Source organism: Aythya fuligula, chromosome 1 (genome assembly GCF_009819795.1).
Source record: "Aythya fuligula isolate bAytFul2 chromosome 1, bAytFul2.pri, whole genome shotgun sequence".
Taxonomy (NCBI): domain Eukaryota; kingdom Metazoa; phylum Chordata; class Aves; order Anseriformes; family Anatidae; genus Aythya; species Aythya fuligula.
Window position 1 is genome coordinate 64299890 of NC_045559.1, and position 17466 is coordinate 64317355.

Consider the following 17466-nt stretch of genomic DNA (forward strand, 5'->3'; position numbering starts at 1 on the left):
GCACTGCGCTTTTGTACGACTGCGCTTTGTGCTGCCGTTTGTTACCTTTGTAGAGTATCAAACAAAGTCATTGAAATAATCCCAACCTGCTTTTGCTGAGCGGCGGGTTTTCTTGCAGAACAGCAGGTTCCAACCTTTCCTTCTTGCTCCGGGAGTGATGTAACTGTTAGCCAGTTCATCGCAGGAAAGTGCAAGAAACCCATTCCAAGGAGACCCTTAACATCTCAAAAGCAGCAATCAGTGAGCCTTGGACCTTCTGATAAAATTCTCTGGAACAAGGTACTGCAAAGAGCCGTTCACAGAATGAGTCTTTAAGAGAGGAGGAGTCCCAGAGGTGAAGGAAGAGGGAGGGAGAAGGTGTGCAGGATAATGCCCAGAGCAGTAGGGGAGCGCTCGTGGCTGAGATTGTCGCGCAGTTATCCGCGCATAGCTGGGCCACTCGGGGACTTGGCTGCTCTCCCAGCCTGCAGCACAGGTGAAATGTGCCCAGCTGTGGTTCTGTGCTTCCTCTTTGGCAATGAAGCCTGAGCAGGGGTGCTAAAAGGGCTGGGGAAGCCCCTGCCCTGGCAGGGAACAGTCCCACTCCCTCTTCTGCTGGGCTCATCACCCTCCTCCTCTTGGGTGGAAGGGAGCAGCACCTGTGGTGCGGGGGGCTAACTGTAGTCCAGATCTAATCTGAATTCCATCTCCAAATATGAGACTCTACTGGTACGGTATAAGAGGAGAACCACTTTACAGAGTCATTCTCAAGCAGCTGTAACTTGCAGGAATTATTTGACATTTCTAAACACTAATTACTGTTGCATTTCTTTCCATTTTAAGAAAGGCTTCTGTTACGAGTCACGCTGCTCAAGTCCTTAAAGAAAAAGCTCCAAGTATAATTTTCACTGCTTTTTCTTTTTTTTTTTTTTTTTTTTTTTTTTTTTTTTTTAAAGGACCAGTCCATGAGGTATATTGCAATGATTCCTCTTAGCAGAGGCGTATCTACAGTTGCAGTGTTCTGGAGTCAAGAAAGCTGATGAAATTGTTTTAGACTTCTAGGTTTTTCTCTTGTAAAAGCTTGGAGAGGGAGGCTTTGTTGAATGCAGTAACGCTGTATGTCTGTGCATTCCCTTCCTTACAGGTATCTTATTTCAACAGTGGGTGCATGACTCAAACATGTGGTATGTATTTCTTTCCTGAGCCTCAGCCCTGAGTTGGAGAGAAACCAGTATGGGTGAAATCTGAAACTATTTTCTAAGTACAATACGTTACATTTAACTGTAACTTGTCTTCTATTTCCATAGTTAAATCAATGCTTGTTCTTTGTCCTGTTTGGGAGTTAAGTGGGTAATAGTCTGCGTAAGGAAAAAGGAAAAGTGGTGAAGGGGAAGCAGGAGGAACAGGAATAAATGCTTACTGCCTCAGATGTAACAGATTGCTTTAAGAGGCACGTCCAGATAACCCAGGAATGGCAAAGCCCCGGAATGAGGGCCTGTTTCAAGTCTGACATCAATTTTGGGGTTGGATTAATCAACATTTGTAAATTTTCCTGGTGCAGTTCGAGCTTCCAGCCATGCTGCATCATCATCATCCATCCTCCGGGCCTCGGGTAATGCAGAACCAGCTTCAGCATGTGGGGAGCTCAAACTGCCACCTGCCAGGGAGCGTGCAGCCAGCGCAGGTGCCAGCTTGAACACTGCCGTGGTGCTGCCAGGTTCCTGCCCAGCAGAACTGCTCCCTCCAGAGCAGGGCTTCTCACACTGGGCATGGGAGTAGTTCTGAAACACTGCCTCAATTTTTTTCTTTGACCTTATTTGAAGGAATAGCTGCTGCTTTGCTCTGTTTAAAACCCACTGGAAACTTTGCCCCCTGTTGAAGCAAATGCTGTGTGCAGTGGTGTCTCTACCTTCCTGCTCACACCTGGTCAGAGCACATTAGCTTCTTTGAGCACGTTAAACAGGACAGGAGTTGTCATTGTTTGAATAATAATGAGGCACGAAGAGCAAGGAGTTGTTTTTTCTCCAAATTTCATGTTTATTTTTGTGTTAAAAATATGACTATAAGCTTATTTAAAAAACCTGCAGCTCCCAATTCATTTTACAAAGAGTCCAAAGGAACAGCCTGGGATGCTTTATGCACTCCTCAGCAGCAATCCCAGCACGCTGCTGCCCTGGCACAGGTGAACAACGGTGCTGCGCTGCTGCTGCTGGACAGGAATCGGGTCTGGCTGAGGAAGAATCTGAGGCAGAGCTGTGTCAGGGCAACGCTTCTGACCGCCCAGGGGAAACAGCTGGGTTCCACAGGAGGCAGGCACTGCCACAGCTGCAAACAGCCACACGGACCAGGAGAGCACAGCATGTATGCTTTCGTGTGACTGTAACCCACCCCCTCATTTTATTGACAAAACATTCCCCTATGCTGAAATGCAACACTGAGGAAGAAAGAAATGATGAATGGCAACTCATTTTAAGGATTACTTGTGGTACAGTTTCAGGCAAATTACTTGGAACTCCAGCTTGTACTAGAGCCACAAGTCGATACTGCAGAGGCACAAATGATTACTTGTTCAGAGAAAAAATCTGATACATGTCACAACCCAAAAGCAGGTGAAGTTCTTGCTGGTTGTATTAGCCTCTTCTGTGTTGCTTCATTGTAACACACAGGACAATCTATTAATAGTCTTCCTCACATACTTTGAACAGCCAGCTGCAGTCTTCTGATGTAACCCAGTATGTAGGTAACGATACCATCAGGTGTCCTATGTAGGTTCTAGCCTCCTTTTCTTCAAGCTTTGACTTCTTCTGTGAGGGCTGGGCTCTGTGAAACACGGAGACAGTGAGAAATGCAAGTTTCTTAAAGCTTTTCTCTGCTTCTGTAAGTGCTCATTGATTCAATCTTTAGCTCTTCCTTCAGAGGACAGTTGGATGGAAAAAATATTTGTCCTAGCCCGCTATCACAGCAGTCTGCAGCCAGGTCCAAAAAAAGAGGGGTGTTTCTCCCTCTCCAGATTAATAATCCAACGAGTGCGTTCAAAGCAATCTAGCAATGCTTTCAAAGTCAGGAGCTGTTTGTAAGACAGAAAGAACACGGACATTTTATTACAGCACGTACCTGGTGTGTGCTGGTCGGCACCGTGGCTGTTGCTCATGCGAGCAGCAGACGGCTGCAGCTGTGCAGGTCTCGCAGAAGGTTTGTGGTAATTCATTCCCTGAGGGGTCCTGTTACGAGTAATCATTTGATGACGTCCACAGGGTGTTTTTGGTGACTGGTGTCCAGCTAATGGGCCTGCCATTTTGTGACCCATTATCTTGTTCAGATCAGTGGTCTCCAAGGAAATGTCCCAAAGTTCAGGATCATCTAGAATGAATGAAAAGATGATGAAACCACAGATAACAGCGTGGTATTACATGAACAATAACTGCAGGACCAGCCCACTCTCCTGTAGTGCGTGGTGGCCACTATAAAAGTGAAATGTCAGTGCACTACCAGAGAACAGTACTACCCCCTGTGCTCTGAACTTAAGCAATGTCCACATGCTGTGGTATGCAACTCAAACAGCCAGTTATGTTAAGCAAAGACACTTTCCTCCCAGACCCTGCAGATATTCTGTTTCTGTGCAGCACTGCTTTAAGAAAAGGGTTTACCAAACGTGTATAACCATGTTCTACTGAAAGGCATGCTGTGAAGCCCCTTAAAGCGATGGGCATCTCATCTTTCATACCTTTTAATATCGTTTTCCTGCTATTCAAGCTAGGTTATTACTGCTAAGCTCTCAGGATCAGACTCACACTTCTATTACTCCAACCTCTTCACAACTTTTACCTTTATGCTACTTTGAAGCGTTAATGTAAATGTTAATGATTTAACATGCTGTTATTAATTATTTTTGGCTGACCTGCAAAGAAATCTTCTTCTATTGCTAGTTCCTGTTGCACTGCTGCTGGAGAGTCCTGTTTTACAGGAGGATGGGCTGTTGCTGGACAGAGATAACACAAAGATTAAAGTTAGAAGTGCAGAAGAACTCTTGTTCCTCCCTAACAGAGCATAATCTGAAATGATCATCACCAGTTCCACCAGGCACCCCCTTTTCCCACAGCTGCTTACATTTTGGAAGCAGTATGTGGAATGGTGAGATGCTGATGATGACTGGTGAGAGCAATTGCATTACTATAAGCTGTTTTTTTAGCCTATTTTACCCTGCCCCCAAGTTCCTGCTTACAACACAGCTGTCCAGACTTCCCCATGAGTGAGGACCAACATATTAGTGGTTAATGCAAGGTCTGTTTGCCAGCCTCAATGAAGTGCCACAGCCTCAGCTGTGATGCAGCATGTTAATGGTAGAGGTATCAGTGGCTGTGCTACGTGAAGCTTTAGAGTGGTTGTAGAGTTACAGTTTTAATTATGCAGTTTTGGAGATGACATTCCTGCCACTTTGAGAATTTGGGGAAACGAGTACGATGATCTTCTTTCTTTTGGTCTCAAAGGTGTGTGATAGTACGGTACAGAAGCAAAAGAAACTGGTCAGGCTCCTGTGTTAAGAATAATGCGTGCCTGCCAGTAGCTATCATTAAAACTGTCAGTTTTTAATGCCACATCTTACCCTGTTTGCTGCCAGGAGTGACTTCTGTAACCTGACATCTCTTCTCCATCTGTTCCCGGAACTGTTGCTGTAGCTGCTTTTGGCGCAATTTCCGCTGGTAAGTGGCATCGCACTCAATAGCCAAGGAATCTGAATTTCTGCTCCTCCCCCAAGTAAGCACAAAGTTAGTTAAAATAGGATTCCAGCAACTATCTTTTATGAAGAAAGTTGTATAAGGAAATAACAGCAAGCAAAATCCACTAAACTGGTATTTTATGGCATCTTCCACTTTGGGCCATCCCCATGTTTTAAAGGGGACAGTAACTTCAAACATATCTTGTGAAATAAATTTATAGCAGTGGTCTCACCTGGAACTGTTTGGTTGTTTCTGATCTTCTGTCACTACAGAAGCCTCTGTGTGACTAGGTTTGCAAGTAGATGCTGCCTCGCAATGCTGTCTCCATCCTGTGTTCTGCCTTTCCAAACAGCTGTTGTATCTTGCTTTCTCAATTTCAGGCTCGTAGTCCTGTCTTTTAGCTTTGTCCAAATCTAACTCAGGGGGCATCTACAAAAGAAAAAAAAAAAAAGGAAATATATTCAGAAATTTCTGTAATCAACTTATGAAATACGCACAGGCTTTTTCTATATGGTACTGTTAGGAAATCTTATTCTGTTTGCCCGAAGTGGAGCAGTAAGATAGGAAACCCAAATGCATTTTTAATACATCACTGATGTAGTTTATCACTGAATTCATGCAACTTTGTGTCAGCTTAATAGTTGAGTGCTTCAGGGCAGATATTTCATGTCTCCCCATACTGTGCTTGCTGCATCTGAGAATAGAGGAAGACTTCTGTAGCTCCTCAGTCTCACAAGTCTGTTGTTGGCATCTGTTACTTTTGCCAGTTCTGTTTTCACATGTGTATAAAGGGCAATGGCAGACATTTGCATAGCTCTGTGAGCACGTGATCACTGAGGAAGGTATGGTACTCCGTTTCTATTAAAGACAGAATGGTTTGTCTCTGTGATTTTATAAGTTTGTGGCAATGCCACTAATAGAAAATGACCCTGGCAAAACAGAAATCTGTTTCATCTTTAATTTGGACCAGTTCCTACAGCCTAAGTTCGCTGGACAGAGCCATATTAGAGCTCCAGGCCGACCAGCAGAGTTTAGTAGATCCCGTTAGGATGAAGGTAACTTTCCTATGCAGCTCCATGGATTAGCAGCGGTATAAGGCTTGCTTGTTCCCCAACGTGCAAGGTAGGTTACTGCCTAGGGGCCTACTGCCCCCAGCTGGTACACATCAGGAGCTAACAAGATTAATGTTAATTAACAGCCAGGGCACCTTTAATACTAATACGGGCTGCTATGTTATACCAAAGCATGCTTTGTGATAGCTCTGAAAGAATAGGCTTACAGTACTCTTGTCAATGACAGAATGTACAACGCATTTTTTTTTCTCTCTCTGGACCAGAGACCTCCAAAAGAGGCATTTCTCCTGGGTGTTGGTTACCTCGGAAGGTTCACTGTTTGACCTAGTACTTCAGAGGGTAGAGTAACTGCAGCTCCTTCCTTGCAAACTGAAACCTAAAGGTAAGTAAGGAGCCTGAAAAGCAAAGCAAGAAGTAACGTGGCTTATTACTGTTCAGAAAGACCCGTACTGTTCACAACTGTAGCGATGGCAGGGAAAGTAACGGCATGTACCCATCAGCTGTACAAGCTAACTATTCTCATATTAAAGAGGCACCATTTGCTAAGTAGTATATACTATTGAGGCATTTAAAGCAAGTTAGAATGTGTATTTTCCTAACACTACTCTTTTCTCCAGCAGCCAAGTCTAATGCACCCAGCTTTCCTCATTCAGTTGCAAATTTTGGGTACCAACACATTCTGAAGCCAAGCAGAGGATAGTTTCAGGGACACTTGTGTGCTGCTAATGTATCATGAGAAGAAAATACAGTTACCTCTTTTGCTTTTCTGTGGTACAACTTTGAAGCAACTGGAAACAGCCACGGTTTTTTAGAATCCAGTCTAAATGTTTAGGTTCCTTGTAACATAAATGCATCTAGTATTTTGCAGTGTTCTATTGGGAAGGACCCAACTAGGTTACACTGAAAGTTGAAATCACCTTTTGAAACTAACTTTGCTTGAGACCACGGTACAAAAATACTGTTACCAAAATAACTACTTGTTAACTATTCTAAACAGAACAATGAACAGACCTCTGAGAGCTAAAATACAGGCACACTGTGAACTTTTTTTTGCAATGAGCATGCTAAGTATAGCTTCTATCTAGCTGGTGATGTGTATTAGAGCTTTGCAGAGGTTTGAATAATGATTAGTGAAGGGACAAGATAACCATCAGCACACATACTGATATTGCTACTGTGTGGATTTTACTTAATTTTAAGTAACTTTATTCGAAGGATGAAGTCTTTCTTATGGAAAAACTCCTTATTTTCTGCCAGAGCTCACTAAAATGTAGAGAACAGTTCTGCCTGCTGATCACCAGTTGACATACAGGCTGTCACCTTGAGAGACTTCAGGACTAAATGAAATTGTCCTGATTTTGCAGAAATGCACACAGGAGCTTTATCTGTTTGAAGGTAGGTCATGCAGATAATAGATGCACTGTCTGGCTATTCTTCTGCCCTGCCTACAACCTCTTATCACCTCTTCCAGCAACTGCCTATTGTGTCACTGTATGAAGTCAACTCCTACCCTTTTTTTGATTCCTGAAAAAGTCCAGCAATGAGAGTAATATGTCATATAAATCTGATTTTAAAATTCCAAGTAAGTAATAAATTAGATTGTGCTACCACTGTCAATGAGAACAAACAAAGAACAGTTTTGCCTCTTGTCTTATACAGGGCAAAATAACATGCATGCTACCTTGACAAACACTATTCTCCCAAGGATTTCAATTTCATTTGTGATATGTCTATGAATGACAGTGGTATCATTGCTGATGAACAAGCACAAGTGGCTGGATGAGAGTGATGAAATGAGTTGGTGAAACTGAGAAAGCTTAAATGGGCTCGTGTAGGAGATGACACCTAGAAAAAGCTAGTTTAAAGAGTGAACGATTGCTGGTGTAGCATTTAACGTGTTATGAACACAGATGTAACTGTATGCATTACTGGCACTAAAGAGAGACTCAAACAACATGGCACCAAATGGCACAATAAGATCTTGAGTAGAATACTGTTTCCTCACCACAGTAAGCTTGCCTAATGCCAATGGTTAAACTTTGGAGTAGCTCTGGTAAAATGCTAGGGAACAACTCAGTAAGAGAGAGTTCATGCAATCAAACTAGCACAGAAAGGCTGTGGGTGTCATATCAGGAAATATTCAGGAATAAGTTGCATTTATGTTATTACATTCCTTTTAACATGAATGATCAGGAACAATCAATATCTAACAGTCCCCGCTGTAAAAGTCCATGTACTGCACCTGACGTGGAAGCTTATTCACAGCTTGTAGGTAGTTTTTGTCTAGGATGCAGTTCCCAAGAGCATTCCCAAAGCACCTGAGAAACAAAGACAGTTCATTGTCACTGAAAACAAGTTAATTCTCAATTCCCTTCTGCAAATGTACAAGTACTGATCTTCACTTACTTGAGCGCCCTCTTCAGTCCATCTGTTACTGCCTCCTTTCTTGCTTTCTCTAAGGACAAGGCCTTGGACTTAAGGCCTTCACTGACTCCATAACCTACATCTTCATGGTATGACCCATCCTGCAGTAAGATTTAAAAAAAAAACACAAAGCAACAAACAGCTAAGTATAAGGGAGATTCTGCACATCTATCACTTCTCATTAGATGTTGTGCTTTCCTAAGCCTGATTATTCACTCTTAGCTGGATATTCTATAACAAGGTCAATGTTATAGGCGCTGCTATATTCTCTGGTATACAGCAATATTTTTGAGAACCACAGCCTGACCAACGCATCAACTTTCTTTCCCAGCCTTAAGCAATTGCTCAGCTATAGCCAGAGTAAACAAAAAGCCACTTACCTTAAGCTGAACTTTCACAAACGCACAAACCCCCACATAGAACCTGCCATTGTTGAGGTCAACAAAATCTGGGGGGAAAAAATGTAACATCCTAAATAACAGAAAAGACTTCTGATCCACATGTAGATCTTAATTTATTTCTTCAGGATATTTGTAAACCTGCAGCACACTCGCTGAATGGGCCCGAGATACTGTGTCTTCTACAAAATGGAGCATGATTTACAAGATATCATTCTCAGCCTACAGTTAATAACTTGAATATATGCTGTATGTTATGCTATGTTTTCTGGTTATCAGCATCTAGACCTGCCAAACACTTGCACCCTGGTATTATGCATATAAACTTCTGCACTCATCTAGTCCGCTTGGTCAATTGTTTTGTAAACCTGACAAAGGTGCAATCACTTTTTGATACATGGGTTTATAAACAAGTATAACAATCTTCTGTCTCTGAACTGCTAAGGCTTGACTTATTATAAGATAATTTGGGGAAAAAAAAAAGTTTGAACGATATCAATCTTATCTTGACTGAAAAGAAAAAAATAAAGTGGTACATAATAAAAAAAAATAAATAAGAAAAAAATAAAGTGGTTACTAGGTGAAAAAACAAGAAATAACCTGTTCTATGTCTAGAATCTACCAGCCAGATATATGAAATATTCCTGAAAGGAATATGAAATATTCCTGAAAGTCTGGGGGGTGGCATGCAGTGGGGTGGGGATGGGGTGGCAGTGAGTGGGGCAGAAAAGCAAAGATGTACATTCAATCAGCTGGCTTGAGCTACTTCAACAACTTGACCTGGGCCTAAGCATAACAGATCTGCAAGGACAATGCTTCTTTAGCAGCCACTATTTCAACTTTCAGGACGGGAAGCTTAAGCTTTAAGAACATCCGAATATCATTTCCTAGAAAGTGTTTTTTCAAAGCTTTCTGCTACAAATATAGAAGAGGAATCGGTAGGGAAAAAAGAAAAAGTCACTAAAGATTAGGGGAATATTAACTCAGAGATACTTTTTAGAATGTAAACATTCCAGGTGAGAATGACAGTAGGCTCAGGGCTGCTGGGTGTTAAAACAAATGGTTTAATTGTTGTAACTCTTGACTGGGTGTTCCCACAGAGATCAGAAAACTTGATTAGAATAGCTAATAAACACCCTTAGAATAATTAATTTGACATATTCCTGTGTAAGAGCTAAACAGAAAAGAAAACCTACATTATAATTAAATTTCTCTCATTCTTACCTGCTACTAAGACACCTGAAAATTCCACATGCCTTTTGCCAGGTTCTAACACTTAAAGTACATACCAAGAAACACATAAGTGATCGTGTTCTTGGATAGATACCATTGTCCTTATTTGAAAGACTTTTCCTTCAGGGGTTCATAGTGAAACAAGACAGATTTTTTATTTATTTTTTAATCCTAAAGAGGTACTTACCAACATTCTGTTGAGTGACTGAATGAGCCCAGCCATTGAAGCCAAACATCTCATTAGCCAGACTGATCACCTTGTGACCCTCAATGTAGCAGACCTGAAAAGAAAGGCACACGTACATATATGCACATATGCACACATACATACATGATTTATTTTAAAAAGAAATTACACAGATCATCTTACACTGAAGAACCACAGCTAAATTTAGGATAATGTGAATGATGGTACAGATTTAGGTTCACCTTCTCCTGATAACAACTGTGGTGGGGGGAAATGACTGAAAATAGAAGTGAATTAATGGAAGTAGAGGTAGCAGGTGCTAAAGAGGTAAAAATACATCTAATGTCATATAATGATTCATATATTCCAGTTCTGGAAAAAAAAAACTTAATGTTCCACAAGTAGACAAATATTCCCTTTTAAAGGATGAAGCACTAAAAAGTGGCTTTTCCTAAAGTGTATAAGGACCTATGGCTAAGTTAAAGCCAGAGTTCATTCTATCCTTATTTTACGTTAATATCTGCATATTGCACTACCAGTGGGAAATTAATTTCAAAAACATTTTATTTATTATTTTTACAGTGGTTCTTCTGGAAAAGAAAAAAGTGAGTTGAAATATCTCTGCAAGTTTATTTCTACCTTTTGTCCTCCTCCAGCCTGTCGACTGCTGATATATTCCGGACCCAGTTTCTGACGAAGAGCATGCTGGATAGCTTGATACTCACTTGCTGTATATTGACACTTGATAAAAACAAAGACAAAATTTCTCATTCCCTCCATATTAGCTCCCCCTCTTCTCCTCATTTCAATTCTTAATTCCATTTTTTCCAAATACTGTCCTTTTAAGAGGTGTATGATCCATTTTTAGAATCACGGTGTAACTGACAAGTTGGGGTGTGTGTATACACTTGTGCATTATATTGTTTTTTTTTTCCCCTTATTCTTGGGGTCACATGTATACAAGCACTAATTATTAAACTGTAGCATTTTTTTTTCCATTTTTCATAAGAATCACTTACATTAGAAGAACTTAAATGAGACAGGTCTGTTAGTGTCCTATCAAAATCTTAATGTGGTCATAGTCTTAGTCATGGCTGCCTAACATAAGCATACACGTATATATTTGTACATACCTCTCAAAAATAAAATATAATTCTTCACAGGAAAAGTATCTCTAAAAACTCCAACAAAACCAACGTTTAACCTTACTCTATCACCATATTCCATCAAAGGCAAAGAGGACAGCAGCTCAGGCAACCAGTCAAACTAGAAATTTATTGAGTAGTGTTCAGCATATTCCCCTAGTGCAGGGAAGGTCCTCTGGGTAACTCCAGCATCATTGGTATCATTAGGAAGCCCAGAGTGTTGTAACTTTTGCTGTATGTGTTAGCAGAAATACAGTTTACGTTCTGCAAAGGTTAGAGAGGCCTAATTGCATGTTTAAGAATTCAAACATTATAAAGCTAGTGCTGCTACACTACAATGTGGGACAGAACAAAGATTTCACCACCTGTATCATAAGTATTGTGTATTCATATATTGGCTGCCTCATCACTCAGTAGAACAGTATTTGACAGTGTGTATGTGCCATTTAGTTCTAGTGCCTGCCAAACCTCACGCATTTATCTTTGGTTCTGTTTAACTTAAGGGAATAACTTGGTCTTTTTCTGGTACTAGAATGTGAACTTGTTACTAGAAGATGTAAGGAAAAATGGAGAATGTACGTGCACATTAAGAAACTACATATAAATGCCTATCGTGGGAAAGGGAATTCACTGCCAAAAAGGAAAATTGATTATTGTACATTTTTCCCCAATTTATTTATTTTAAGTAGGTGAATGAAAACAGTTTACTTTTCTGAACCAGTACTGAGAATGTGTGTGAACATGAGCCAAGCTGCCTCCAATACAAGAGAATAAAATGAGCCATTTTATGGCACAGCATCCAACTTTAAAAGGAGAAAATAAATATGTAGAGCAGATTTCCAGAAGTGCAAGCACAGAACTTCCACTTCCCTCTCAGGACAAAGGAACTGACCTGTCCAAAGTGAGCAACTGAATTGCTAGTGCTGGAACTGCTGCTGCTGATGTGGCTTTCACTGTCTTTCCCTTGACTTTCAGGCATCCCTGAAGATAAAAGAAAATACAAACACTGAAAATAACAGTCCATATGAAGACATGTCAAAAAGGTGTTGAAGTCCAATGCGCAGCAAGCGCTGAGTCCACTGCAATAGATTAGACATCAATGTTATAATTCTAACTCCACGGAACTTCTGCAGGACCAATTAGAAATTGTGATGTTTTGTAACAGTTGAAATTCTTCTTCTTAAATATGTTATACCATGTAGGCAGAAATAGCTAGCTTCATCCGAGAAGCAGAGGTGCTGCTCTGGTCCTTCATTAAAAACAATGAGGGTGAGCTTGAATTGAATTAAATGATTATTTTATTTAAAGAACAAATATATTATTTTTGCTAGTAAAATAAATAAGTAAAAATTCCACAGCATCTGGATCTCATATAAGATCAGACTAGAACAACACCAGCAAAATGTTTTGAGTCATTATTCTGAATATGAAACTGGTAACATATATATGTATATATATATTTTTTTCTTTTTAGATAAGCGTGAATGCATTGTACCATTCTAGGTAAGGAAAACCAAAACATCTCAGTTTTTCAGATCCTTCACCACTGTCTTCCTACATTGCTTTCAGTATTCACCAATACTTTGATAAAAAGCAGGAAGAACTTTCTAAAATTGTACTTGTCCATACCCTGACTTGTTCATCTCCATTTTAGATTGTTTTGACTATAACTGCGTTGGGTTATGACGGTATCACATAAACCACATAGAATTGAAAATCATACAGAAGCTGTACAGAACACATTTTAAGAAGCTGTGCTGATAACTCAGTAGATGGCACCCTTTTCCAAGTTAGTATCCAACAATTGCCCAGTGGTAACTGGGCTTCCACTCCACTGTGCTGCTGGAGAAGTAGTGCTGACCTTATACAGCAACACTTTGGTATAAGCCCACAGAGGCAATCCCGATTGTATTTACACAAATGCTGAGTACAGCTGGCTTTAGTCTATCAGTCCGTAAGACTTCTGTATACAACACAAATATAAGGCAAGTCAATCTACACACAGGACAGATGGGATATCAAAACAGTTGGATAAAGTTTAAATTCCTCTACAGATAGTGATATTTGACAGTCAGTAGGAGCCTAATAAATATTATGTTTTGCTACTGTACTTTACGTTCAGCATTTTTTCAAACAAGTTGTTTTTTTGATCTCTAAACAAGGAATCCAAATTTTTAGTAAGAACTTAGAAACAGTTTTCAGAAAAAAAGGATAGTAGCCGTTTCCTCGGCAAGTGTGAATACCGATAATTATACCAGGTGTAGCTCAACTTCTCCTTAATTTTGCTTGGCTACAATTATTTACCTTTTGTCCCATAGTTGTGTAATTGCACAGAGCTTATACAGTTAAATATGTTGCAATCAAAGGTTAGCTGCAATTTGTGGTTAGCATATTTGGTTTTGGAACAGAACATATAGAAATTCATATTACCAGGAGATGTACTCGTGATTTAAGTAGGCTATTCGCCTTTTTAAGCAGAGTCCACTGCATCCATAGCAGGGAGACATTTAGGGAGAGAAAAAAAGAGGTGAGGGAGTGGTGGAGGAAATCAAAGTTTGAACAATACTGCATATTTTTTCACTCCAGGCAGCCTAAATCAGATCCTAATCGGTATAAAGCCTGTGGGAGAAAAAAACAATGAAAGAAATGTGTGCATGTGCCTACACAGCCCTGTTAGCAGTTTGCCACAAATCTATATGCACAGCAGGTGGGTGCCAGTTTGAAGTAATACTGCTTTAACTGAAATCAGTATTAAACCCTTTAAGTTTTTATCAGGTGTGCACCATTGTCAGTTTAAATTCTAAAACGAGATATAGCTTTAACAAAACTCTGAATAAGGTATGGGGGTTGATTTTGAATGAGAATGAGGAAACAGAATTCCACTAAAAATAGCATCACATCATATGGTTTTAATCTAATGGATCGGATTCCACTAGAAAATTCTAGCAGTATACGTCTTTGCAATAAACAGTTTAAACATGTCAGTGGTTTGTATTCAAGTTATGATTTACTGTACAGCTTGTGTGAATGAGACAGCTGATGCTGGTTTAGTTTCAGGCTTTGCTTGTACCAACAGTTTGCTTCAGCTGTGAATCTTGTTTAAGCCAAACATTCTACTGGAGTAATGTGATTTCTTTTTTCAAGCTGGTGAAACGCAGCACAGCAAGGCCCTAAGCCTCCAAGCAATTCTCAGAACATTTCAAAGTGACAGGACTTCAATTTCAAAATTATTTGAGCAGGAGTTCAGAAGAAAGAAATGTTAATTCTGCAAATGGAATTATAAATCTCCCTCGACACCGGAACCAGGAAAGGCAAGATTTCCACTCCTCAGTAGGATGCTGTTTCCTCACTCCCCTTCTTGCTGTATATTTTAACTCACATGAAACATCAAAATATTGAAGTAGATAATAAGGATAAGCTATTGACTAGAGAACAAAAGAGCCTCAAATACCCTCCAGGGCAGCGGTAGGAGATTTCCTGATGCATTAACCAGTTCTAAAAAGCCATAGTTTCAATCTGCCTTTAAATACTACAAATTCAAGTTCATGTATTCTTGCCCTGTATGGAGATGATTTAGAGGATGGTTTAGAGATACCTAGTAATTATAATTTATTACATCTGTGACCATTGTTTAGTATTTACGGGGAATTGTTTTCATTTTAACTGCTAATATTCTCAGAAAGTTTTCTTATCGCTGAGAAAAACACACATAAGACTACAGAGGTTGCACAACGCTGCAGAACACAGCCTTGGTAGGCTAGAACAGGCAAAGAATCTTAACAGCTTTTACCACTATTGTGTTTAATGTTGCTTTTTAAAAACGTCAATAGCAAAAGCTTAAAATTTCAACAAATTAGGTATTCAATCAAAAAAAGGCTGTTTGGGGAAACCAGCTATGAAATATTAATTTTCAGCAGCACTCTAAAGAGCGTATTGGTTTGTATGGGGGTAGTGAACGGAGCAGCTGCTGAGAAAAATCTGGGTGTTGGCCTCTGATGCTTGCCTATACCCTATCAATGCCTCTCACTGCTGTTGACCTAGGCTATGTTTTACAGTAAAAGCACTCCAAAAAGAGAATGAAAACATCTAACACAGAAAGTTTGTGCTGTCTGCAGTAGTTAAAACATATTTGCTTTCAAGGCATAGGAACACAATGTTAACAATTTCTCCTCAGTTACGCACGTTTCAGATTTGACGTACCTTCAAGCAGTCCCAGTTAATTCAGTGGAATTTGTGTGTGTGTCTTCAGAAGCAAATCCCTTTAACCCTCAGGTTTATCAGACAGGACTGGGTTTACTTCTGGAATGTCTGGGATGATGACACCCTCCCTGCACAAACCACAACACAATAATTCATAAAGATTTTTATAACCTTTATCCAGCTTCAGCATATAAACTTGGTAAATTTGTGAGGGAGTGTTTCTCTTTAAGAATATGCAAAACCATCCAATATCTGAAATGAAGCCTATCCAGTAAATTCCTGCATTTCTGGAACACAGGATAAGAAAATTATCTCCCCATTATGGTGAGTTTCCTGTTATGACAGCCTTTGTGAACATCAATACATCAGTTGAAAGCAGTTATAGGACCCTACCTCCCCTGCAATTACAAACCCACTTCCAATACAAACGGATTAGTTTAACGTATGTGTTGCTGTGCTTGAGACTGCATATTGTCCTGGTTTTAGGGCATGCATGACTATTAAGCATTCTTAATAGCTATGTTAGGTATAAATTACTTCACTCCTACACGATTCTGTTCACTGTTTTAAAATTGTGCCCCATTGTCACTTTTGCCTGCAAAGGATCCACAAAGTTTTATTGGTTAAAAATACATCAATACCAGCACAGACCATTCCAAAATGTTCTAAATTTGTCATTTATTTGCTTTCTAAGAATATAGGTACCTCATGTCACTTCTCACTTTATTTGCATTACTACATAATTTTGTAAGAAGATGTTTCATCGAATGAATTACCTGGCACTCACTCCCAAACAATCTTTTAATGAAATTATAAAGGAAAATATCTCTTATAACAAATGATGAGCTAGGTCTACAAGAGGCGATCTCTTATTGTGACAACAGACAGAACTTTAGGAAAGGAGAAACAATTTGTTTGGCACACAAGCTTTTTTCCGGGTGTGAAACTTGAACACCTCACAGTTACAAAAACAAAATGTGAACAATTCACTCCTGAACAACTCATTTCACATTTGTAAAGACGGATGAGCCAGCAGTGTGCCTGGGTGGCCAAGAAGGCCAACAGCATCCTGGCTTGGATCAGGAATAGTGCAGCCAGTGGGACCAGGAGGTGATCGTCCCCCTGTACTCTGCCCTGGTGAGGCTGCACCTCGAGTGCTGTGTTCAGTTTTGGGCCCCTCGCTACAAGAAGGACATCGAGGCCCTGGAGCGTGTCTAGAGAAGGGCTGTGAAGCTGGTGAAGGCCCTGGAGCTCAAGTCCTGTGAGGAGCGGCTGAGGGAGCTGGGGGTGTTTGGTCTGGGGAAGAGGAGGCTCAGGGGAGACCTCATTGCTTGCTACAGGTACCTGAAAGGAAGGTGTGGGGAGCTGGGGTTGGCCTCTTCTTGCGGATAACTAGTGACAGGACTGGAGGGAATGGCCTCAAGTTGTGCCAGGGGAGGTTCAGGCTGGCAATGAGGAGACATTTCTCCTCAGGAAGAGCAGCCAGGCACTGGGACGGGTTGCCCAGGGAGGTGGTGGAGTCACTGTCCCTGGGGGTGTTCAAGGAGAGGCTGGACGTGGTGCTTGGGGACATGGTCAGTGGGTGACACTGGTGGTAGGGGACGGTTGGGCCAGATGGTCCTGGAGGCTTTTAAACGTAAATGATTCTATGGAAAGAAAGGCGCTCGTTCTGGAGAAAAGATCTGGCAAGAATATTCCTCAAATACCTAAGAATACATTATTTATGTAGGGATACTTCTTTCTAAAAGCAGCCAGACTGCTTCATGTTTCAAGAAAAGAAAAGCGAGGAGAGGCTTTTTAACTCCTCTCAGCAGCGGGGAAGCACCCCCTGCGTGACGGTGCCCGCGGGCAGCCGCTGCGCAGGGGCTGAGCCCCGCGGCGGGGCGGGCTCCGACGGCCTCCCAACGGCCGCCCCGCGCGCCCACCAACGGCCGCCCCCTCCCCTCCCCTCCCGCCCCGTACCTGTGCCGGGCCCGGCCGCCGCCGCCGCCTGCTCGCAGGAAGGGGCGGGAGGGGCGGGGGGGGCGGTACGGCGCGGCGGAGGAGCCAAGCGGCCCGCGGGGGCTGACGCAGCGCCGGGGGGGGCCGCCAGGGGGCGGGGGGCGCCGG

At 41.3% G+C, this 17466-nt stretch overlaps 1 protein-coding gene across 2 annotated transcripts; it reads right to left on the minus strand.

The window, feature by feature from the left end:
• Positions 1-2008: 2008 nt before the first annotated feature.
• RAD52 (RAD52 homolog, DNA repair protein) lies at positions 2009-17348 on the minus strand. 2 transcript variants are annotated; one of them, XM_032184230.1, is made up of 13 exons: positions 17320-17348; positions 15358-15485; positions 12050-12138; positions 10652-10753; positions 10013-10106; positions 8575-8642; positions 8177-8295; positions 8013-8088; positions 4930-5126; positions 4583-4719; positions 3878-3958; positions 3094-3339; positions 2009-2799 (listed from the first exon to the last, which is right to left on the minus strand). In XM_032184230.1, the coding sequence occupies exons 3-13, from the start codon at positions 12134-12136 to the stop codon at positions 2741-2743; spliced, it is 1266 nt and encodes a 421-aa protein (XP_032040121.1). In that variant the 5' UTR covers positions 12137-12138; positions 15358-15485; positions 17320-17348; the 3' UTR covers positions 2009-2740. The 2 variants fall into 2 exon arrangements, with proteins under 2 accessions (XP_032040121.1, XP_032039314.1); XM_032183423.1 differs by having other exon boundaries at positions 4583-4725.
• Between the last annotated feature and the right edge of the window lie 118 nt (positions 17349-17466).

Coding starts and splice junctions, on each gene's coding strand:
- RAD52 (XM_032183423.1), bottom strand. CDS start 12,136: ATGCCTGAAAGTCAAGGGAAAGACAGTGAAAGCCACATCAGCAGCAGC. Junction 10,107..10,651: donor AGGCTGGAGGAGGACAAAAG/GTAGAAATAAAC, acceptor CTTTCTTTTCAG/GTCTGCTACATTGAGGGTCA. Junction 3,340..3,877: donor AGAAGAAGATTTCTTTGCAG/GTCAGCCAAAAA, acceptor CATTCATTCTAG/ATGATCCTGAACTTTGGGAC.